The 24,991-nt window shown below is 40.0% G+C and overlaps 1 protein-coding gene across 2 annotated transcripts in view; it reads right to left on the reverse strand.

The window, feature by feature from the left end:
- Positions 1–24,991, reverse strand: part of gpat2 (glycerol-3-phosphate acyltransferase 2, mitochondrial) — a 135,608-nt gene that overhangs the window by 41,467 nt on the left and 69,150 nt on the right. For both annotated transcript variants that reach the window (XM_074670409.1, XM_074670408.1), the window contains one exon: positions 4,844–4,947. In XM_074670409.1, the coding sequence (XP_074526510.1) occupies positions 4,844–4,915 (72 nt within the window). In that variant the 5' untranslated portion in view covers positions 4,916–4,947. The remainder of the gene's footprint in view (positions 1–4,843; positions 4,948–24,991) is intronic.

Genomic DNA, 24,991 nt, shown 5'->3' on the forward strand with positions numbered 1-24,991 from the left:
TACCTGTGAAACATTAAAATCTTTATGTTTCAATTTAAACAACCAATAAAGTGTCCTGAGTTTTAGGTCTCAGAGCAAAGAGCAACAATGACTGTCTGTCAGACCTTCCCGGAGGTATATAAGATTAGTTTCATACATAAGGATGGGCAGACCACCGATCCCCTCAAATTAAATCGGCACCGATCAGTCGACCAGCTGATTGATGGGTACGTGTCTACCTGAATCCTTAAACTTGCATGCTTTTAGTTTAAAGTGATACTCCGGGATGGAACGAGTTGGGTCCTATCACAAGGTTTAGGGCAGAAATTACCCCAACAGCAGTGTTTTTGTGCAGCAGAAGCCCAGGGCGGACGCACCAAAGACCCCCTCCCTGCTCCTCTGCCGGTTTCCTCTGCACTCAGACGGGGCCATATTTTACTTGACCAAAAACACAAATAAACGGACTCCCACCGAAAAAATCTGACATCCATCTGCATTCACGCTTCATTCAAAGTGAACGGCAGGTCGTCCTCGCTCTCATAATCACTCATCTTTACGAAGTTATTGCATAATTCGTCCCGGCAGACTACCTGCATTTGTTTATATCTGGCACGCCGCGCACGCAGACTGATACACTAAGCGGCGAGCGCCTCGTAGCCAGCTGTGGCTCTGCAGCAGAGGTAGCTCTGTTTTACGACACGATAAGAACAAGAGCCTTATTTAGAGGTGTTCTTGTGTGAAAGTAACGCGCTGAAATAAAGCGTGAATGCAGACCGTTATCAGACATTTTCGGTGGGAGTCCATTGGGAGGGGGTGTTTGGTGCATGCGCCCTGGGCACAAAATCACTGCTGTAGGGGTAATTTCTGCCCTGAACCTTGTGATAGGACCCAACTTGTTCCATCCCGCAGTATCACTTTAAAGTTTGCTTCTAGTTATATTTACTTGATTTCATGTTGTTCACACAATAATTCTTCTCTGTAATTTATGTTTAAGTCAGAGAAACTTGATTTCACAAAATAAATTTCAACAGGAGATTGAACATGTCTTTTATGACACTGGAGTTCCAACTTAATTGTTAACATGCTAATACAGGCCTGACAAGGACCTCTCTTTGACAGCAGAGCTGTGGGATCAAAGAAGACACAACCACACATAACAATTCATCCTCATACAGAAATATACAATTCTACCCATGTGTGCAAAGTAGCTTCTAAAGTGTAATTACATCGGCTTGCTTCACAGTTGAGCATTTGTAAAATCCTCCCTTGTTGTGAAGGAAAGCCACAGGGCTAGTTCTGTTGGTGTATTTGCCCCCCTATACAAAAAATTAAGCCATGCAGCAATGTTTGGGCTCCATCTGATTTCACGGCTCCTCAGTGATACAGCAGAGCCTGCAAACAGACGACATCAAAAAAAGAAGTTTGACTGTTTGGGCTCTTTACTCTTGATCTCATTTTGTTTTTGTTATGATTTTTGTGTTGCTGTGATTGGGTTAAGTCTGAGCCCACAGCAGCGTGCAATGACTTGCGGCGCAGTAAATATTAATAGAGGGCCCATATGAGAGCCAGTATCAGGCAATCAGTGCACATCAGGCATAAACAGCTCCTGCACTGAAGAACAGGCCACACTGTGTGCTGTATACTAATCAACCAGACTTAAGGTCTCCTCTCTTCTCTACATTGCTGGTCCATGTACAACTATTTGGGTTATGATAACAAACAGCCACCATACTAATTAATAAGCATGTACTGAATGTGTGTTAAGCGGGGTGTTTGGATTTAGATTGATAACCCAGTTTATTCTCAATGAGCTCATACATCTTGTTAAGCCAAACACTCACACTTTCTTTTCTTTAATTCATGATGATGGATTCCAGGGACCAGAGAAGCTGACGAAAGTAGTATCTTGTTAAGAGGAGGTCAATTTAAAGATTAAACATTAGTGTGATGACAAATCTAAGAGACAACGATCAATTATTCAAATTCAACTGCGAGTTCATCCTGAAGCTGGAGTATGATAAAAAAATTAAAAAAAAAGTGTGAGGATGACAACAGATGATAAACGCTGAAGGAAAAACTTTAGAGTTATCAGTCTAAAACCAGATTCTAACCCCTCTGTCAAAATAATAACATGGTTACTGTTTTGTTAAAGCTATGGTGTACGATTTGGAAGCTTTGTACATCTTAATAACACCGTTTATAGGGCTGTTATGGTCCTATGGTCCAATCTACACAATATAAAAACCAAAAAGAACAAAAAAATCCATTCAGTATATCCGCTGCAAAGCTGCATACTAGTTGACCAATTCAAACCGCTCATGGCATGCGCAGTTCGGATTGCCTCGTGAGTCCATCCAATCTCCTGTCTCCCTCGCTTTGCACCGTCATGCCCATGGTCCCACCTCGTCCTTCCCCACTACCCCTCTCACGTGAGCTAGCTGCTCAGCTACCAAAGCGTCATGGAGCCAGAGAAGACAGAAACCAGGAAGCTGTTGCTGTTACCCTCCACAGGGAAGGAAAGAAAACAAAAAGTTCAAGGAAAAGGCTGAAGCAAGGTAGAATTATGAGTGATACAGGTGCCAACAGAGACTGAATACTGGGGAAATGTACGACCGGTGGAAAAAGCTGCAGAGGGATTTGGGACTGAAGACTGACGCTGAGACAGCTGAGTTTCTGTTGAACAGGTAATGACTTTGTTTACCACAGTGGGAGATGTCAGCTGAATAACTCTGGTTAGTTTGTGCCTACACTGGCTAATGACGTCTGCTCTGTCAATAGATTTAAGCATAAGGTAGCCACACATCTTTAGCATTGTATACTGAGCTGGTGAAGACATGCCGAGAAAGGTAAAGCCTCGCCCGCAGTCGGCTCTGCTCTGATCAGCTGGCAGTGGCAACGCCAGACCTGCTTCGCCGGCTAATTCATGGTTTTGATTGCGCCGGTCCAATTGAAAAAGCTACCACTGTGTGTAGAAAGGAGGGTGACTGTCTGTTTGTTACATTTTCTGCCGACTGGCTTCTTGCTCTGTCGGAGGGGGCGTGATGTTAGGAGGCGAAGAAGAGCCATACAAGCTGGGGGGCGGGATCTTGGAACATGGAGGGGAGGGGTGAGTGAGGCTGCGTTTTTCAAATGTGTCTCATCAGCCAAACTGGGTTTCAGATCCTAGACCATTGCTTGAACCAGAACAAAAGAAGACAGAAAGATGAAGGGCGGAGGCTATTCATGCACAGTGCATTCTGGGACAAAGAGACAGCACTGGCATGATACTGTAAGAAGAAGAGCTCAACTTCCTGAATCAAAAGAGTGAAGAATGTTAGTCCCTAAATTAGCTTAATGTACTATTGACACTGATTGGACAATAAGGTTACACATGGCAAAATTCACTTTGACTTAATTAAGGCGTTTTAACAATGTTAAATGATGGAGGGATCTCTAAATCTTTCCAAGACCAGCATTCCTGTCCTGAAGTGAATCCAACAACAGAGCCATTCAGTCGCCACAAAGCACTGCATTGATACGCCACACAGCCGGAAATACAAATAAGCACAAGACATGAACGCCAGAAGAACTGAAATTAGACAGATAAAAGTCTGTCAGGTTTAGAGCCTGAGTCTGGAGGTGGTTATGCAGAGCAGGGTTTGTATTTCTGGTTTGTTTTATCCGACGAAAGAACAGAATGTACAAGTGGATATTTAATAAAGGTCAAAAGAAGACACCATGTTATTCCACACATGGAAGAAAGAGGCACTAAAATGAAGCCAAAAAATACACAACTCATAATAAAAACTAATTAACTTAATGTTTGTTTTTTTTTTGTTAATTAGAAAATTAGATAACGCTTGTAGTGAGCAAACACCTGCTAGATGTTTAAAATCCTGAGTGTCTCATATGTCTGTCAAAAAATAAGTAATGTATCCTATACCAAGCGGAATGAGTTGACAAAAAAATTGTTAATGTTGCAATTTAATTGCAACATGTGTAAAAAATCTCATTGCTTTCATGCACCTTTCTCATTTTTATTGATGATTATTTTTCCCCCATGCTCTTCAATGGCAGAGCCAAAACCAGCTACTCAGATGATGAACATGAGTTATTGTTTTGCTGCTGTGGATTTTAATGGTTTCTTTGAAAAACTGCTCTTAAGAAACTTCTCCCTGCAGAAGAATCTGACAGGATAATCTCTGTTTATTTTGCCCACTTAGTTAAGGAAACCAAAGATAACACAGGTTAAATGTTGCTATACAGATTCGGACATTGTGAAACTTTGGTTTAAATTTAGTCATGGGCTTGTTAAATTATTTAAAAGAAGAAAAAGACTTTGACTTAAATGACTTTCACTTACTAAAATAGGCTGTAATGTTTGAGGCTACCATCAACGGACACTGGAGAAACTATAAAAAGCAAAAATGTGACTAACTAATTTGCATTTGCGTGTAAAGACAAAGATGACATTCAAAGCGCCAAAATTAACACTGGTCTCTCACTCAATCCCCCACACTAGTTGAAGCTGTTTTGTTTCAACCTTCATCTTTTTACATGTGACGCTACATCCCCGAGGCTTCTGTCCACAATCTAACACACAGAAATTAATCCTCTGGCAATCTTCAGATTTAGCCGCACAGAGCGAATGTGCATATTTCCCCAAATTTCAACTTAATTCCATTAAATTCTGTCTACTGTCTGATGGGTCAGAGTGACTCACTGATGAACCACATCCTGCGATTTGGTAAACATCAAACACAATTAATCACATGGGGCTGTGCATGTTCTCTGGTGATTGTGAAGAACAAAGAGTTTGGGATGAGTTCACGGAGAGAAAGTGGGAGCTGACAGCTGGAGAGAGTGATGCAGGCGGCGTTCTTACAGCGGGTCTATTCTGCTGGATCGGTGGAAGGACCACGTCTTTGTTTATCCCATCATTCTTCTCCTGCACCATGTTGAGCCGCCTGCAGACTTCTGCCTAGAGACCTGCCCAACAAAAGATTGAGGGAACAGAATAAATTATTCAATGTGACTTTAAAACAGTGCAGTCTTACATTGTGTCAGAGGTGGAAGATTGTTTGGGAGCACATGGGATTCTGAGGAGGCAGTAATCATCTGCTTTTGAGGATATCAGAGGGCAATCCTTTGAGAAACAGCCCCATCTCTCTAAACTAACAAAATAAACACAATCACAGCGACACAAAATTCATTTTGTGGTCTTGTCCTTGGCCGGGGATGGTTGGCAGCTCTCACTGATCTATCACTCTGTGCCCATAGCTGCAATTTCACCAATCTAACCAGCTCTTCTTCCCTCCTCCATCGCAAATTTTCTCAATTCTTAACTTTTCTTTCATTTTTTTTCGGTTAACAAGAAGTAGCTTTTTGCCACTGATTCCCTCGTGTTGGTTTCTCACTATGTCTTTGGCAAACTTTACTTTTAAAGTTGTCTGCTCTCTTTCGTACGCAGTCAGGAGCAGAACAAGGACAGGAGTGCCATTACAGGGTTAGAAATTGAAAGGAACTGGAGGCTGTCTCTGCACGGCAACGTTCAGGTGGAGTGCTGCTGACACTCACTAGTGGGTTATAAATCATTAAAAGCAGGGTACATAGCCATCAGCTGCAAAACAGCTCTTACGTAACTGATGCTGGTCCCTTGGCCACTAAGAAGAAAGACAGAGATTGGCAAGATAAGTCATCTTTAATACCATCAGGATTAACTAGGTTACCTGATTGATGACTTTGACACTGTCTGAGCTCAAATGAGTAATCATCTGAGATTAGGTAGATTAATAAAGATCAAGCGCCTGTGCTCATCCTCAAAAGAGACAGCTATGCCAGCACAAAAGCCACCATCCTGAGAGAGGCTCCTTTAGTTTGTAATAAGGCTGTTTCTCCACCATAAAAGGATGAAGGCGTGGCTGGCTGTCACCCTGTGCCCGTGGCTCACACACTCTTGGAATAAATCTATCTGGGGTTGCACACATCATAATCAGGAGTCTCATTAGCTTCAGTAGGAGACTTTTCCCTTTGCATCGCCGTCTCCCACTTTGTTGATCCCACCCTGCCCCATTAAGTTTGCTAATTAAAACTTAAGCCTGTCCCATGGGGAGATGCTCCATTTCAACTGGCTCAAATTCCCACATTCATTACCAGCACCGGTGGGAACAAAGGCGTTGATAAGACAATCCCTGAGTTTGGTAATGCCTCACAGGTGCAGAGCGTGATGAAGGACACAAAGTAACACAAAGGGGAGTAAAACTGTAAATTACACAGCCGGAGAATCAGCAAAGGCTCTAATGGAGTTATATAAGCTTCTCCGGAGGGAGCGCAGACCACATGAAACAGGTAGAGAGAGCAACAAGCCAAGGATGGAGCTGAGTAACACAACAAAAGGTTTCACTCCTCTCACGTGGTCTTTTCTGTCAACATACAATACATGAGCTCCCAGGCTGATACGCAGAAACGTGACAGGTATTCAGTCTGAAACACATGTACATACTCATGTTTACACTTGCTTGGTTCACCCTCTGTATGGTGGTTAATTGATCAATTACAGCTCTAATTAATATGCTGTGGTTTGCTAATGTGAAAGCCCGGACTGAGGTGAGCCGGCTGTGAGAAGGGATTATATATCAGAAGCCATTAAGAGCTGCCAGGTCAGATTAGATAATTTCAGAGAGGCAGTCAAAGTGATGCTGGTTTGATGCATTCAATTCAATTCCTCGTGTCCACAGTGATTAGTGGCTGCTTTAAATATACTGAAAGCTGGAAAAAGAAATGGAAATAAAGATCCTCAGTCATTTTAGTCATGTTAATCGAGGACAGTGGGTGTCTTTGTTTCTAACAGTTTGGAGGTGTTGATATGAGGCTGTAACAGCTGCAAAGACTACAGAGACAAGAGAACAAAAATCACGTGGCAGTACATCAACAACTAGCACAGCAACACAAGAGGTAAACTGAAGTCTGTTCATCACCCTGAGTATCTATCTCACCAAGGTCATGACAGCTACATGTTACCTGACTGCAGCTTCAGTGCAGCACATTTTCAAGGGGAAATACAAAAAAGCACCACGGCTAGTTTGGATTGTATGCATTTGGAAAAACCCACCTGCTTCTGAGCTCCACTAAAATCCCACAATGGGGCCACTGAAACCCCTCCTGCACTCATAACTTGTTTACCAATCTAGTTCGTATTGTGTGCAGTCCTGGCTGAAATTCATACTGCATACAGATCAGATTGTTTTTTTTCTTGCTTGGAACAAGTTCCTTCAGAAATTTTGATGATGCAGATCATTCCTTGCAGTGCTGAGGGCTTCAAAGTCAGTCGATTGCTTTTCCACGGCAGCAACCAGCTCATTAACTCAATGACCTGTCAATGAAGCATCAAAGGCAAAACCCGAGCAAAGGCAGTAAAACATATTTGGGGATTTTAGGCTAACGATATCAAAGAAACGCTTACCTTTCAAAAGTGAGGATGAAGACATTTTATGTAAAAACACTTCATAGGAGCAATCTCCGGGAGGTAACTAACAACTTTGACACGATAAAGGCGAGATCAAAACACAAACAACAGCAACTCAATGAAAAAAAATCTAAACTAAGAGTTTTTTTCTGTTAAACAAGAATATGATAGTATATGAAAGGAGTCCAGGTGCGTTACATAAATCAGATGAAAGCAGTTTTTACTTCCTTCAGTAGGTAGAAATCAGGACACATAATGATAAATCACTGTCACTCATATCTCTGTATCTGCAACAAAAACCACAGAGAAATCTGTAATGGCATCGCCATAAAATTATAAACACTTATATTAAATATCATTTATCAGATGATCTGTAAAATCTTTCATACTGCCTCTGACAGGACAATTATGACTTTATGGTTTAGCTGACTGAATTTTTTACAGCTTATCTCTGCAGGTCAGCTCTGTTAGCAGCTCAGCTACCTCCACATTATGAGGTGTAAAAACATCAGACTCAACCAGTCACTACAACAGAAATGACTCTGACTGCTGTTCGCAGAGGATTCTCCTCCAGCTGGAAATACACTTAACCTGAGCTCCGCCTTAGCCAGGTATAAATAAGAAAATCCTACAGTGCATTGAGTACTTGATAATAGCATTAACAGCAGGTATTTGACATGCTTATGAGCCGTCCTCAATAAACCATTGGGGGAGCAAGGATTCTGCTGAGCAGGGAGATAGATATCGCCACAGGGACATCAACGTGATGGGCTTTTATTCTCAGTCTGTAGGTAAACCAGGCTATTTGAAAGGAATGTTAACACGGTAACTGCACACAATACTGTGCACCTGGATGGATCAGCTGTCTGTATTTGTCTGCGCACACAGAGAAAATCAATCTGTGAATCAATGGTTGTAATGGAGGAAAGGGAATGATTGTGAGAGAAAAAACAACTTTCGAGTATAACCTTCCTCTTCCTCTTTACAGTTACTGTACTGTACGTAATACATAAACATTCTCATATAAACTCTCAATGCCTGGTTTTAAAACACTTAAAGCAATCTGGCTAGTTGTATTAAAATCTGATTCCATGTTAAGTTCAAAAAACCAAATTACATGAACTAAAACATAAGGTTTCTCAAAAGTTTTTGGATGATATTGTGCCAGAACAAGGGTGGCCAACCTGTGCCTCGCGAGCCGCATATGGCTTTTTGCCTTTCAGTAAGCGGCTCCTCAATCCATTCATAAAAATATATATGAGTATATTGTTATGAGTAGTGGTGTGCTGATCAATCTAAAATATTGACGCATTAATGCCAACGTTGGGCTCAGCATTGATCAATACTTGGGTGATAAGATTGATACTTAAGTTTCAGTTTCTTTTCTCTACATGTGCTCCTTTTAATTGCTCGATCGCTCATGTGCTCATAGCTTTCTAGAAAGATAGATAGAAAGATGAAACTTGCATGCAGTAAAAACAGAAATTTGTCTTTGACACAGCTCTAAATACTAATTTAAACACACTTACAAACATTTCATTATTTATTATTTAATTTGTATGTGAGAGGAAGTGCGTTTCTAAGACCACATGTGTGATGTGGCTCTTTGTAGTACCACAGTAATTTTTGTGGCTCTTGCTCTCTGACTGGTTGGCTACCCCTATGCCAGAACTTTCGCGTACTCTGAGCTGAGGCGGCAACCTCAAGGAGAGTACACACTGCAGGATAATCCGGCTGATTTTTGTCCCTATCTTCCCTTATGATCAAAGCCAGCAAAGGCCTGATTGTCTGATGTTCGCAAATGACATTGTGTGTGAAGAGGAAGTAAGAAATCTATCTGTAATACCTGTGACAACCTTACTCACCTCCAACTCGCACCGTTATTCATAAAGTCTCGACTTTTTCCGTAATTGTCATGTTTGTTTACACCAAAGTCGCGTTTTACTACGCAAGATTTTGAATATTGAGCGTGAAGAAGCTGAAACTCTGCTAAAGAATTTGAAGAAGATGTGAGCCAGAGTGCACATCACACACTGGATCAAAAGAGAAAGATATTGTGCAATCTACCTTATGTTATCATCAAGTGTGTGATCACTAAATTTGTGAAGGTTTGAAGAATCCTGTCATGTGTACCAGCCTTAAGAAAAAATGTTGCAATGTACAAAAACTGTTCTTAAAAACATACATATCAGTCATCTGATACTATAGACTGCCTGCCTGTCATTCAGGTGAGCTGTGCCTCTGATTTGGTGAACTCCTGACTTAACATCTCCTCACTGCCGATAGCGAAATTAGCTACTCTGACTGACAGCAAATGTTTGAGGCCAGGAGTCAAACTTCAACCTCTGTGATGGTCGTAAAAGCTTTTAAAAACAGGGCGTGCGCCTACATCATTAGGCCGCTTGTCTTCCTCTTGATCAAAAAAAAAAAAAAAAAAAGAAAAAAGAAGCCACATCAGAAAGGACTTTGATAACTCATATTATTAGCCCCCATACTGGCAACTACCACTGTCCCATATCTGCCAACCTTTCCTTGATGGGTTGGATAAACGTCTGAATCACTGGCTGCATCAGTATTAGATTGGCTGGTGTTTTCATAAATGACATTGGGACATCATGCTTAAGTATAAATTTCCATCCAGTATTCTTAGTTTTACAAATCTCCACTCACTTTCTATTCCTGTCATGTTGCTAACAGCGTGTCAGCATGTGTCAGATGCCAGATGGGCTGCAAAGATTCACTGATCTGAATTGGTAATTGATCTGGACGTAAAGATACGAGTGCTCCAGTCTGCTGCACCCTGGATTAGATAAAATGTCATAAAAACCCATGGATGGCTTTCAAAGTTCTGATCCAGTTTACTGAGGTTTTGTTGCGTTTTCTGCAAACTCATGTGACATTTATCTTTAAGCATTATTAAGATTAATGTTTAGCTTGGTGGTGGCGGGGCTTTGCAAAGCCATTTATGGCAGATGCAGAGAAAAAAAAGTTAATTTTACTAAATATGTATTTCTGTTTGTAAGACTGGGGCAGAACAAGGAATGAAACATTACAGGGTATATGCTAAAATCCTGGGGTTAATTTCAATACCTTTTTAAGACTTTTTCACAAACCTTTAAAAAAACTTTAAGACTTTATCGCAACTTTCAGTTGTTGTTGGCATCCACTTTTTAGTGTAGTTTACATTTTTACAGAAATGATATAAGCTAAGGAGGAATAAAGCTTGAAAGAACAAATGAAACTAAAGGCAGGTTTATGACACTCCCACAACAAGAAAGAGCAGTTATTCGAGGCCAACTTGCTAAAGAAAATGAGAAATTATTTAATCATTTTTAAAATTTAGAACATGTGCTGGAGATTGTGTGATTTGCTTTAATGTTGTATTTAATTTCTCTTTATGACACTAGAAATGACATTATTTATAGCTGGTGTTTATACCGTTCACAATCCTTATTGTTGTATTTTATTGTAACTAGAGCCATAATGTATTTTTTTATTTTATTCTTTTTAATTTTTGTATTTTCCTACTGACTCCATCGATTTCTGCTGTTAACACAACAATTTTCCAGTTTGGGATCAATAAAGTAACTCTATTCTATTCTTTTCTATTCTATCTTAGAACTTAATCGGCTGAATGTTTAACGTCCCAATCAGGGAACAGCTGCAAGGAGGAAAATAAACATTCATGGATATTATTTGGGTCAAAGCTTGAATACCTATGAAACTTAATACCTCATAAAACCACAATTAAGACTTTTTAATACTTTCTAAGGCCCTTAATTTTCCCCAAGTTGGTGTATCAACTTGTAATACTTTATAAGACCCCGTGAACACCCTGTCTTAGTCAAACCCTGATTTTTGACAGCCAACAACCAGAAAAATATCAATAATGGCAAGTCTTAAGTTCCAGCCTGTGGCCTGTTTCCCCACTCTTGCCCCCTTTCCTACCCTATCCACTGTCCTCTACTCTTTCACTAAAGGCATAAAAAGCCCAAAAAATAACTCCAAAAACATTTGAAAAAAAAAAAAAAAAAGTAATGTGATTAGTGATTGAAAAAAGTTTTTGGAGAACAACAGTTTCCATGTTGTAGTATCAGGTTCTCTGTGTAATTGGTTTTAATTTGTCCACTAATGAAAAACGTCTTCTGTTAACAACATTTGTTGTCATTGATGTAGTATGTCTTACAGTAAAACCTATAAGCGCAGAAAACTGTCTGAATCAAAGCATGCTGAGGGCAGGCGGATCAGATAAGTGTTTTTAAAGCAGGAGAACACAACTACAATATCAATGTGTTAACAAGCTAACGATTGCATGACTAAACAATTAGGAAGCCATAAATAATCCCAAAACACTGACACAAAGCTCAAGTAGCAGTTTTAAACATAAAAGCCTTACGACTGTGAGAAGTTCACTACAGTACTGTTAAAAATATAATTCAGGTTCTGATATTTGACTTTTTAATTCTACATAGTATTTTTTTCTCCCAACTGTACCAAATCAAAGTCCTCATAGCAGTCAAGCTTCAAGGCTATTTGATGATTTATTCAACCAAATGCTTAGAGTGGGCATGAGCCAGAAATAACAGAGCAAGTTTTTGTGTCAGTTCAGCTCCGGCAATAACAAACTGTCCCCAGAATAAGTACACAAGTGTGTGTAATTATCATAACCTTAATATTGATCAAAACAGTAGGTCTAGTCTTTTGTTTGGGGGTAAATAATCAAATCAACACAATAACATCTTATTTTACTGGAAGAAACATTTTCCTCTTCTTTGGTTATGTTTAGTGAAGAAATAATTGGTGCAGAGCAAATGGATAATTGAAACCCAAGTAAAGGTGGTTAGGACATCTGTTAAGGCTGCCTCGGGGGTGTCTCCCTTTGGAGGTTTCTTTGCACATCTGCCTGGGGTGGACCCACAACTCGCTTTAGGGATTTTATATCTTGTCTGGATTAGGAACGCTTTGGATTCCCTCAGGAGAAGCTGCAGAGGAACAACTTGCTGAGCTGGTATCGATTCACATAAAACCAAAAGGTACCATGTTTAGGTACCTAAATGCATCCTTGTGACTGTGAGGGAGTGGAAGAGTAGGTGAAATGTCCATGCCAGAAATGAACACAGCATTGCCAGGTTATATATTAAAGAATAAATATGTTAAATAGAAAAAAAAAATCATTATTAAAAAAATTGATATTTTTTTACCACATTAACACAAAAAAGTACCAAAACTTGGTACCGTTGAGTACCTGTACCCATTGCCAGGTACCGGGCATCAGTACTGTATTGTTTCAAATGTGAAAGGTACCCATCCCTAGCCTGGATGATTTAATCTTTGGATCTTTACTAGAGTGAGTCAAAACTCAACTTTGTGATGCTTCACTGAGGCTGACAAAGTTTGAGTTTTTATTTTGTGAAATTAACCAATTATTAAAATTGTCAACCACATTTGGCTAATTAGTGAGTTATTTAATGTAGTCAGATTTGTTTATGTTCTGTCTGTGGGATGACCCAATTCAGAAAAGACTCAGGCAGAGTGATAAAAAGATTTTAAACATGTTTTTGTGAAAAAGATGAAGAGAATCAAAGAGTAGAAAAAAATTGTTGCAGTGACTTTTGATGTTCTTTCATAAAAACAAGATTAAAGCATGCATCACAACTGTACAAACTTTGATTGAAGGAACGAGAAGGGGTGCAAAGGAGAACAGGCTTGGGGAAAGTGAGATCAAATTGTTTTCGTCTAACAGGATCTGATGATAATTACACTGATCATTTTGTTTCTGACTAACGGGATCTGATGATAATTACCCCGATCACTGAGCTGTTTCTGTCTAACATTGTGGGATGAAAAGGTTTCTACCTCACACTGGATTCACAGAAAAAGACTGAGTGCTAATTACACGTCAGACACCCATCATTTCCTCCCTTCACACCTCTATACTTCTGCCTCTCCTCCTTTCAGACAGGTTTTCTCACCGTGACAGCACTGATGTTTTATTAACAACACAGAATTACAAGACACCGAGCCAACCTGACACAGACTGAGCTCAGGGCGTGTTACCTACAGCTCTTTAATACCATGTGAGCAAAACGTGGAAGCCCTGATTTTATGAGACTCGGATGCATCAAATAGATGTAAATATGTGAACGGAGACCTAAGAGACGGCTTTAAAATGCAATCTACAAACAACATGATGCAACGCCGCCTTACATAACAAGCCTGTTTTGTAATTGATTCATGTGCAAAAGTATTCAGGAAGGGTCGGCAGCTTTTATGCAACACTTGGGAATAAATTGTGTAAGCATATGTTAATGAGTCTGTCCAAGTGTCATTCATTAGACTTGTCTGAAGGCTGCATTAATAACGAACATTGTAAGCTTGTTTCATCAACATCAGCTATCTTCATCTGTTTATTAACATGCTGACTTTACATTGACTTTAAACAAACATTTATTTTATCTTTGACCCAGAACTCTCTCCCTGAGGCATGCTGAACCAGCTGTGCTGCAAAGAGGGCTGAGAATACATTGATCCAATTGAAAGCATGACTCAGTGGCAAGCCTGACATTCATGGGTACTGCTTTATGCCCTACAGTAAGTTAAATTCCACAGCAGCTGAAAATAACTCACACAATTTTGCCATGGAAGAACACTTAATGGCTGTGTTTTTCAGCAGCGTTAGACACTAAAAAGAGAGAGTGAAGAGGTTTGGAGACCAGATTCATTACGTGTGGGTGCACCAAAATGACATTTTCAACTTCTCCCACAGAATGGACTCATTTTCCTGCCGACATTTCTTGGAATACTCGCGTCTTGCATTACAGAAGGATCGGCAGCATGGCGGGATTAAAATGCTGACAAGAGGCACCCTGCTTTAAGCTCTGTAAAAACTGATCACAGTTGTGGATCATTTGCTGTGTTGAGTTTCAGCCAAGAGAGCATCAAGCTGCAGCAGAAAGAAGGTCTGAATTGAACAATTACAGAAATAACTTTACTGTTTTGGATGATCCAAAATAATTCTGCCAAAAAAAGGCCCAAATTAAAAAACAAAACAAAACATGACAGTGATTATGACGTCTGAAGGTGACAAATTTAAATCGATTGTTCTAAGTGAAGAACTGCACAGACACCAAATCTATCATGTTCTCATCCTCATGGGAGAAAAGAAAGCAGCTCTGGCTTTATGTAGTTGTTAACAGCTACAGCTATAAAGGTCAGGTGAAATGCCCTGCCGTCTACACAGTAGGGCTGGGACAGTATGCTTTTCTCCCCGATTCGATTTCTTGTAAAATTTTTGCAATTTGTTCCTGTGTAGTTCCTAGCTCCACCAGACCATGTGAAAAAGCTGAATGACAATTACGTCTACTGACTCTATCGGGAGCCATATCACCCCCAGAATGAACATCACATGTGAGTCTATTTTTTAAGGTTAATCATGGGATGTGACCAAACTGCTGTTAAACATTTAAACACTTTTAGTTTAAATGCATTTCAACCTCAGTAATTTAATACGTGCCCATTTTTTGTCCATTGCTCAAAACATTTGCAGTCAATTCCCACTGTAAGGTATGCAGCTTATTATCTTACACTTGTATCGGATCAGTATCGGTATCAGTCGATACTCAAAGCCCAGGTGTCTGTATCCGTATCGGATTGTACCAAAAAAAATTAGATCGGTGCATCCCTAGATGTGACATCATGATTCTAGATGGTCAAAGAAAAACATTTCTCCCTCTGTTGGAGAAAAGTAGCACATTTTTTTTTGCAACTCAGCTTGCTATCAAAAACAAAAATAAACTTAAAGGTCCCATATTGTGCAAAAATCACTTTATTGAGTCTTTTAGTAAAATTTGTGGGTCTTTGGCTTTCCTCCCAGCCCACAAAATGTGACATTTAATGACAAAACCTGCTTGTCAATGTAAAATCCTCACCTAAAATGAGTTTTTTGGATTTTGGGGATTGGCCGACGTCAGCGATTCCCTTTTATGAAATCAGGAGCAAGTCTGACCTGATTGGTCCACCGGAGCAGGTACCCCGAACCCCCTCCCTGCTGCTGGAGAAGAATGCTTAAGTTGAAGAGCCATCACTGCTCTGTTTTTGGCTGTAAACAGCCACATAGTTCCATGCACAAGCTCCACATCTCGGAAGAAGACAAGACTGAGTGACTAGAGTTCATTTATGAGGGAAATGTTCCAGCTACACTCAGTAAAACTGTGCATGTGTGTGCTAGTCACTTCACGGCCGACTGCTTTTCCAACTCTGGGCAGTACAACAGAGGGCTAACGAATAGACTGGTCCTGAATCCAGGCGCATTACCAACCATCCTCCAACAAACCTTGGACCCTGGAAATGTGAGTATTTTAAATGCTGTGTGCTGTGGAGCAGATGTAAGAGCTTTTCCTCAGTGTCCCCCCTGTTTCTGTGTTAGCTTCAGGATGCTAACTTTAGCTGCGGTTAGCCTGTTGTTGTAGCCTGTAATGTTACGGTAAATGAGCTTCACTGTTTTCTAAACATTGTGCACTCGGAGCTTGTGGCGCTGCTCTCAGTGACGTGGAAGAGCGGGGCGGTATCAGCGGTGGCTCATTTACATATGAAGGCCACGCCCACTAAATCAGACCGTTCTGAACAGAGGGGCTATGAGAGCCTGGGAACAATGCTGCTGTGCTTGATTTATTGGCTTTTTTGACCAAAACATGTTACTACCATTTCATGAAGACATCAATGATCCATATTAAACTGCAGAAAAGGAGCATAATATGGGACCTTTAAACTTGAAAAATAATAAATAAATAAAATACTGAACAAAAAATCCCAATTTGTTAATCTTAAAATAAAAAAATCATGAAATTTATGCGAATCGTTTTTTTTCTCCGACCCCTACGACACAGTGTTAAGAACAGTGTTCCTGACAGGATGATTGTGAGGTCTTGGGTTGATCATATTCAGTTTATGATTTCTCCTTTTATTAAACAAATACTTTAACCTGCCCACCTCGCTGCAGTTGACGCACATTTTAAGTCTGTAACTCCTAAACCATGTCGCATTCGTTTCATCTTTTGTTTCCGCAAACAGAAATTTCTTGTATCATCACTGAAGAAAATCAGCTTCAAACCACAGCTATTGAAAACAATATCATATGTAAGCTTGTTTTTTTGCAATCTGATGATGTGCTAGCATGTTTGGATAATGTGCACACACACACACACACACACACACAAAAACAGCTGAGTTTGGATCATGAATGGAGGATCACAGAGCTAACACAGCATGGAGGAAGCCATCAGAAAGCTTGGAAATATTTCACACACATCACATCAACAACAGCTTCCTCTAATATCTGCAACGTTTATGTTTCAAGGAGTGATAGCACAGTGTAAAACAACTATTAAGGATTGTGCCAGAGTGTGTTCAAGCAGACAAAAGGCAGAAGACAAGAAGCAGATAAGTACAGCTTCTCATCATGGAAGTATTTTTCCTGAGACGTGGGCAGTAATAGATGTCGCAGGACTACGTTTCACCTCACACATCTCAAGCTCTGACCTTTGCCTGCTCATAGTACACTTGAGTTAAATATGGACATATCTGGGTTTCAATCTCTTTCTTATGCATCTATAACCTTAGATACACCAACACACACACAAATGAACTCAATCCAAACAGTTCGGGGTTCAAGTAAGGAATGATTTATACTGCAGAATGACTTCCTGACGGCGTATAATTAACTGAGTGTCTCAAGGATCAGAGTTCAAACACGCGGTCAGAGCCAGAGGTGTCTGACCTAGAGATGAGCAACGACTAACATAAGGATGACTTATTTATCTCAGTGTATTCAAGGTTATGGTCTTAGAGGGGGGGAGAATAGAAACTCTGACAGAAACTTAAAATAAGACCACAAACACAAGTTTCAAATCAGGCAACACAGCAACAGAAATCACACAGGGCTGCACGAGTGTTTGACAAGTTCAACTTAGAAATAACTACTTTCTTGGATCAAGGCAAAGAAGTCAAAGTTCAGAGTAAAAATGAGGTGTTGAAAGCAATGAGGTCACAGCCTGATAATAAGAAGGTCCCTACTCTGACAGATATATGAGCTGAAGGGTGGTGTGGTAAGGACATTACCCTGATTACATGGGTACAAATCCTTGGGAGGCTTTTGACAGATCCTTGAGCAGCAAACAGTCCCCCAACAATCAACCCTTAGGAAATTTTAGAGTAAATAGACACGATCAAATACCATTTATTGACTAATGCATAAGCTATACCACTTCTGATTAGAGGCCAAGAAAGTGCTGAAGTATGAAGTTTGTAGCTTCTTGATGAAAAGCTTTTCAGATGGCAAACATCTCTAAATGGGCTGGGTAAACACTTTGAATTCTCTTCATTTGAATGCTGCTTTATGATTGAAGGGATGCATAACAAAAATAACTCTAGTTATGGATCTACTTGAAACTGTTTGTTTAAATGATTTGTATTCAAAACAATAGCTTAGGTTTACAAAGGTTTACAATGGCATCAAACTAGGGAGGGTGCGTGATACAGATGTGAAAGAGCCAAAGTGTGGTCTATGTTGAGGAGTTGACACAGCGAAGTGGTTTCACAGCCCTGGATTGATAAGCACAGACTGTCTTACACATGGACGTAGTCTCTGTGATATCACCCAACTGTTCCTGAAACTGTCTTGAAAAAAATCAATGGCAGGGGCCATTTTGGAGATGGGGCTGGCTTTGAGCCTCCACCGTAACAGCTACAGGGCGCCCGACAGTCAATCAGCTAATCTGTGCCTCTGATTGGGTGACCTTGTGATTTTTATATCTCCTCACTGTAGAGTTAGAAAAAAAATTATCTGCTGTACAGTTTTGAACCTGAGGCTGCTGCTTGTGGATAAGCAGCAATAAAGAGAAGGGATAGCAAAAACCTGAAGAGAGGTCATCCAGTAGTTTAAGGTTAAAAACACATCTAACAATCAATAACTTACATCAGAACACAACAAACATCAACGTAAGTAGAGAACAGATAATAGCTGCGACAGGAAAGGAAAAATCTTAAACAATTATTTAAAAAATACCTTCATGTTTATGCTTGTGTCTGATTTTAAGAGCAGGTGAAGTTTCAGACTGAGAGCCCTCTCAAAGACAGTGTAATAAATACTATTACAGATCTTTTATGTAACATAAAACTCTGCTTCCAATAACTGAATAACCACTGATGGTGTAACCTGAGCTTGTCTGTGATTCTGCCACGTGGTTTCCAAGCCTTTAGGGGAAAAAGAAATGAAAGCAATTTATTAAAGTCTCATGATCAGAACAATAAAATCAACTCTCCAGGGTCTTATGTCATGTGAGGGTTATTATGTAGGCGCCTTTGGGCTGACAACTAAAAGTTATAGCTCCCTGTCAGATGCTGAAAGGAATATGGAAGAGTCAACATGTGTCTTGTGCACTTCACAGCAAACTGCGTGACCAGAGGAGCTCTCATCAATGTGTGTACTTCAACTGGCTTCGCCTCACTTTGCTGCACATCTGCTCTGTCTCAGCTTCAACAGCCTGGAGCCCTCTGTTAGACACAGCTATTTTTCTGTAAACTGAAGCACAACAACCAGCAAAGGGCAGATCAAGTGACAGGAACTCTGGCTGATTTTCACAATCAGAGACTCTTAGTTGACACCAGAGCATGTTTCACTTATCTTAAATAATATATATCATAATAAGTGTAGCACAGCCTGTCGTTAAGGTTTTCAGAGGCCACTAGCGATAACACAGACGAGGAGAAGCTCACCACTCATTCTGTAATCGCAACGGATAATTTGGTGGTGCTACGCTCTGAAAACACAGCTGATGAGTGTCGACAGACAAGAGAGCACGTCAACAAACTGCAACAATGCTAAGATGGACAGAGCATGAATCTCCTGGAAATCCAGAGTAGCCCAGGGATCAGGTATCTATCCTATCTCCTGCTGCCTGTTGTTTTTCTACAAAAGTAGTGGTGTAGAGTTTTTCCTCCTTCACAAACTCATTTTTGTTTTTAGATACAAGAAAAAGCAAAAAGAAATTAAACTAAACTGTTTTCTTTAATGTAATTCTGATTTCATAAATACGAATAGAATCGATTATTGATATTCCTGTGCCAGATATGCTGGGAGTAGATTGTAAAAAAAAATGGATGTCCGCTTGCTCAGCTTGAAGTGAGGTCTTCACAATAACTGCCCCCCTGGTGGCTGGCTGCAGTATAGGTTAAAAAATCTGGCTTTCCAGTCATTCCAGATGGGCTGTGGTCAAACTTTAAAACATTAATACTCCTCGTAAAAATCATTTTATCGTAAATATCATTTGGCTGTCTTGTATTCAAGTCCTCTTTTTTCTGAAATGTTTCGTTTTCATTAGTTATACCAGGTTAAAAATGAGGCTTTACGTAACGTTAAACGATGATTGACAGCCGCCGTTCGGAGATTGTAAAACATGTCGGGAGGTAGAGTCAAGAAGTGATTAGACTCTCGAAAGAAAATAAATTATTATTATTTTTGTCACCCAGCTCCACCCAGATTCTCCCAGAATCCCTCATTGTCTCTACCATGCAGACTCTATTTTGGCTTCAAAACCGTACAATGATAAATAGCAGAGCAACACCGTCCACTCTATATACAGTCTATGTTTTCCACAGGTGTAGATAAAACTACTTCTGTAAAAACAGGTTAAAGGTACTAATATAGCAGCAACATTTAAACTGATCCCAAACTAACTAGTATAATATCTTCAAGATAAGCTTGTTTCAAAAATCACTGGAAGAATGAATTTTAACATCAGATCAAAGGATCTTCACTCTCTGGTCTCATTTATCTGATTTGATGAGAAAGCCTCATAAGGACGCTTTAACTCTGAGTGCTCATACAACACTATGAGAGCTTGCAATACGAGGACACCTCGCTGAGTGTCAATGATACATATTCAACAGTAAGATTTTTTGAATGAAAACTATGAATTAGATCAGACTTCATCTCAAGTGATAAATACTGCACTTTGCTTTACAACATCTTTTCCTTTTGGATCTCCAATTAGCAGATAAACACAACTGGTTTAAATAAAAAAGGCGCAGTTACTGCAAAGAGGAGAAATCTTGTTCCTTTTGATGACACAATGATAATATTTTAGAGAATTAAAGTCTATATTTGGTGGAATAACCACAGTTTTAATTACAGCTGCCATCTGTCTAGTCATACTCTCTGAAAGTCTCTCACATTGCTGCTGAGTGATGTTACACTGCTCGACAGACAAATTTAGGTGGTAAGGTTTTGTCTAATGGCTCATTTAATCGACTGAAAGTGTTTCTGAGTCGAAATTCAGCAAACACTGAGTCAACTTTTTGCTGATTCAAGGAAATATTTAGACGTCTCTCATTTTTTCCACAGCTCTGTATGATATGTTGACCTTCTCTTGGATGAGAAAATCAAATTGGAAAGCCTAATTGGAAATCCTGCCTGTGATCAATAGCTTAACACATGAGACAAATGTAAGCAGACAACTCAAACAAAGTATTTGTATGGAAGTTTAATATTCTTAGCCAGAACCAAAGAGGTAAAACACAATTAAATGATGAATGAAAAGAGACTTGGTGAGTCTCCACTGAGAACACTGATGCAGAGCTGTGCCAGATTATATATAAATCAAACAACCCCATACTGACTGCAAACATTTCAGTTCATTCATTAATACAGCTGCTTTACAATATATCTTTTCTGCTAAGGCTAAAATTCCTGGACATATAAAGTTACTTGTCTAAGCCATGCTTATTGGAAAATAACCAAAAAGGTGCTCATCACCAAACACGACCTTCCCATTAGTGCTCCAGCTCTGACTACTTTGACATTTTCCTGGCAGAGTGTTTCTGAGTCTCCCTTCTGTAGAGTCTGCTGTAAAGTCAGAAACTCATCAGGGGGTTCAGATGAGCAGTCTCAGCAGAGCACACTTCATTTCTCTGCACAATGTACCTGAGAACTGATCTTCCTTACTTCAGTCTAACCTGGCTGGCCTCCAGCTACAGCTATATTGTATTTGTGATCTTGTCAGGTAGATGCACAGCTGAAGTGAGGTAAAAAGCATAGTGTTCAGCAGGGCTTTGTCAAAACACAGGAAATCAATATCCCTCTTGCTGTGGATTTTTTGTGGAGATCATAATGCTGCATGTGAGGACAGCCTCCAGTCATACTGCTGAGAACAGAAGTGTGGTGCATTATGGGGCTTTGAGAAGGAGGCAATGGTCCTGCATGTTAACATCTTTTTATATTGTGTCAAATTTTCCAGTACCCTGGACAAATTGCCTCATTTTCATGATCAAAGCCCTGTCTTTAGTTTTGTTTTCAAGGTCCACTGAGGAGGAGGGGGGTGCCAGTGAGGAAATTTGTGCAGGAGACAAGTCCTCAAAAATCAGTCCTTGCCATTTTCAAGGATATTAAAAGGCAGGGGAATCGTCAAGGCGTCTCATTATTTCTGACGACTTTAGTGTTATACACTTCAACCTCACCTGCAGCAGCATTTAATTAGAGGGTCAGGGGCCAAGTAACGTCCAACACCAAACTTTTCTATTTTGCAGAGGTTTATTTGAAAACATGATAATGTGTTGTGGGGTTTGGCTTCCTGGAAATAAATTGCTTCATAATTAACGGGGCTCTGTGGCTCGTTTTCAACTCTGAGCAGGAGGTTAAGAATTTGGAGACTGGATAACTGAGAGGATTTATAGTATTTTTAAGCTTCTGCATAATAAGGCACTGCATCATTATGCAAGATGGATTTGGGGTAACAAACAGGATTATCATCATTTAAAACACTTGCAGTGTTTGCTTTTTAATAAATAGATTGCCTCCTTCTTCCCTTTTTTGCTGTGTGGGGTTATTTTCTGCCAGGTTTTTCATTCTCTGGTCTTTTTAGGCGCAGGCGTGAAATGTGGGTGTAAGCAGGACGCCAACATTTTGTCAATATAAGACAGACGCTTGTATAATATCAGTGTTGACTTGAAAGAGCTCTTTCCTTGAACCTTTGTATATTTTCTTGCTTTATGCCCCCATAAGGCACTGATGTCAAATCATGTGGTGTCACAGAAAAGTAAAAGAAAAACTCAAACGTTTCTTTGCAGCTGAACTTTTATCTAAAGTCACACACTGTGAGGAGCAGAAGAAGACGGTGTAGTCTGTGTCTTGGCCCTGGAATAATACTGTTTAAAGATTTCTCTCTGGGCTGGATACATTAAGTTTAATGGATTCACAGTACTGATGTATTTTACAGCATTTCTGCTCTTGGTGGTTTGTGATCTGTTAAGAAGTTTTGGAACAGATATATTTAATGTGAACTTATCCAGTGCAAGCTACACATTTGAGCATTTAGGGAATTATTATTACATTAAGCACACTCCCTTCATGTTTTTGCTGAATTAATTAAGAAAAGCAGGATTTAAAACAAGCTTTGTAATGGTGACCGGCTGGAAATTGCATCAGGCCTCTGACTGTCCTGAAGTTCTGATGGAAAAATCATGAAAGCGGCGGATACATTTCAGCCACAGTAACATAAATTTTGTACGGCTGTCATGATTATCGCTTCACTACTAGCTTAAAGGTTTAAAGATTCATTGAAAAAAAACTTGTGTTAGATTTCATTTGGTCGGCGAGCACAAAAAGAAAATGGAAAGTAGAAAAAAAAGAAGTAATAGGACGTGACTGCTGCATATTCTACATCTGAGCAACCTGACACTTTATCACACCCTTCTTCTCGTCCGTCCAGCTCACTAAAAATCAAGATACTTTTCTGTTCCTTCTCACTGAAGCTGTATGGCACGACGGTTGTGACTGATGAAGGAAAGAGCATCAACTATTCTGCCTTGTGGTGTGGTTCAGGGCCCAGATCTGAAATGACAGCTAAGGCTACAGTCAACATGCATATTCTAATATCCAGTTACATCAAGAGGCCTGCAAACATTATGTAGTCATAATATTGGGTAAGGATGATTATATAAAGTAAGATCTCTTGCATGTATTATACATGCAGGTCTATAGATGGGCAAACACACAACCATTAGAACACCACAACGTGCTTTTTACCATCTTCTCAGGCTATCAAGCATTTTAATGTTTACTCGAGCAGTGAGATTATAAATAATTGAATTAATCTGATACATAATTAATTTAAATTTAACCTTATTTTAACCTGAGTTACCATTTTTTCCATGTAGCATTTATTTGAAATGACACCTGCTTACTAAAAGGAAACAAGTGTGGTTGTATTCATTGTGGAAAACAGTGGCTACTGTTCCACTTATGTAAGTCTTCTTGTGCAACTGGTGCTTAAGCTATTGCATAATGTGGATGCAAATATAACTACGCGGTTACTCGGTCAGCTAAAATGAAAGAGAGGGCAGGAACAAAAAGCTGCTCACCTGGTCCTTCACTTATACCAAAATATCTGCAAAGCCAAAGTGACGGCTGCAGTGAGGTGTGAAGGGCTCTACAGACAGCTAAAGTAGGCACATAATGCAGCAAGAGAAGGGTAGAACACATACTGTTTATGCACATACATTAGTTTAGAGGATGTAAAGCTGAGGACAGTTCCTGGTGAAACAGCGGAAAGCTACAACAAGTGTGTGCAAATTTTCTCCAATAACATGACACCCTAAAGCCTCACTCCTCAATCCTAAGCCTTCGTACTTAGTCCTGTTTCCCTCCTGCTCCTTTTCTCCTCTCAAACAGCTGTGCAGATAAACAACAAGGTGCTCAAGTGGAGAACAGAAACATCCCCAGCGGCGGCCTCAGGGTGAGAGCTCTTCTAATTACACTACAAAATACTGCCTTCGTTTTTTCTGTCATACTGCCACCCCTCTCTGGCTCACTTTTCCCTGTGCTTCTCCTCAAACCTGTTTCTCAAGATCCCCAGACTCAAACAACGCTCGCCCCTCTGAATAAATATGAATTTTCCACCGCCTTGACAAACCGTAAGAGGGTCATTTTTTCTCATCTCCTTTTGTGATGTTAAACAGTCGCACATGACTCTTCTTCACAGTCACCACCTCTTCTCTTTGATCCTCTCTTTGCTTCTTCCATCATCTTCTGTGATGCCTTTCTATTTTTTTAATCCTGTTATTCAACTCTTTGTTCGTCATCTTTGGTTATGTCACCAAATCATGTCAAGGTGACTGTGGAAGTATCTACTGTCAAGCCTTTGTGGCAGTAGCCAAGTATCAGATCCGTTCCTGTGTCAGAAGGAACGAGGATCTGATTTCAAAAGACTTTTACAGCCAAAGCAAAAAGCCATCTTATTGCCTGACATCAGTGCAGCCTGAGGCACAGCTTCACTAAGACTCCAAACTTCAACAGATTTCTTCAACACCTCAACTTGATTTAAAGGAAGTTTATTACATCAACACAATAACCTGCACTCAACAACTGTTTCCTTACTTTAATAACGTTAGACGTGTCTCATAATCCTGGATGCAGTTATTACAGATGAGATCTTAAAGTCCACTTTCACACACACACACACACACACACACACACACACACACACACACACACACACACACACACACACACACACA

This window comes from Halichoeres trimaculatus, unplaced genomic scaffold (assembly GCF_033239565.1).
Source record: "Halichoeres trimaculatus isolate MK-OKI-2021-1 unplaced genomic scaffold, fHalTri1.1 fHalTri1_scaffold_5, whole genome shotgun sequence".
In the NCBI taxonomy this organism is placed as follows: Eukaryota; Metazoa; Chordata; class Actinopteri; order Labriformes; family Labridae; genus Halichoeres; species Halichoeres trimaculatus.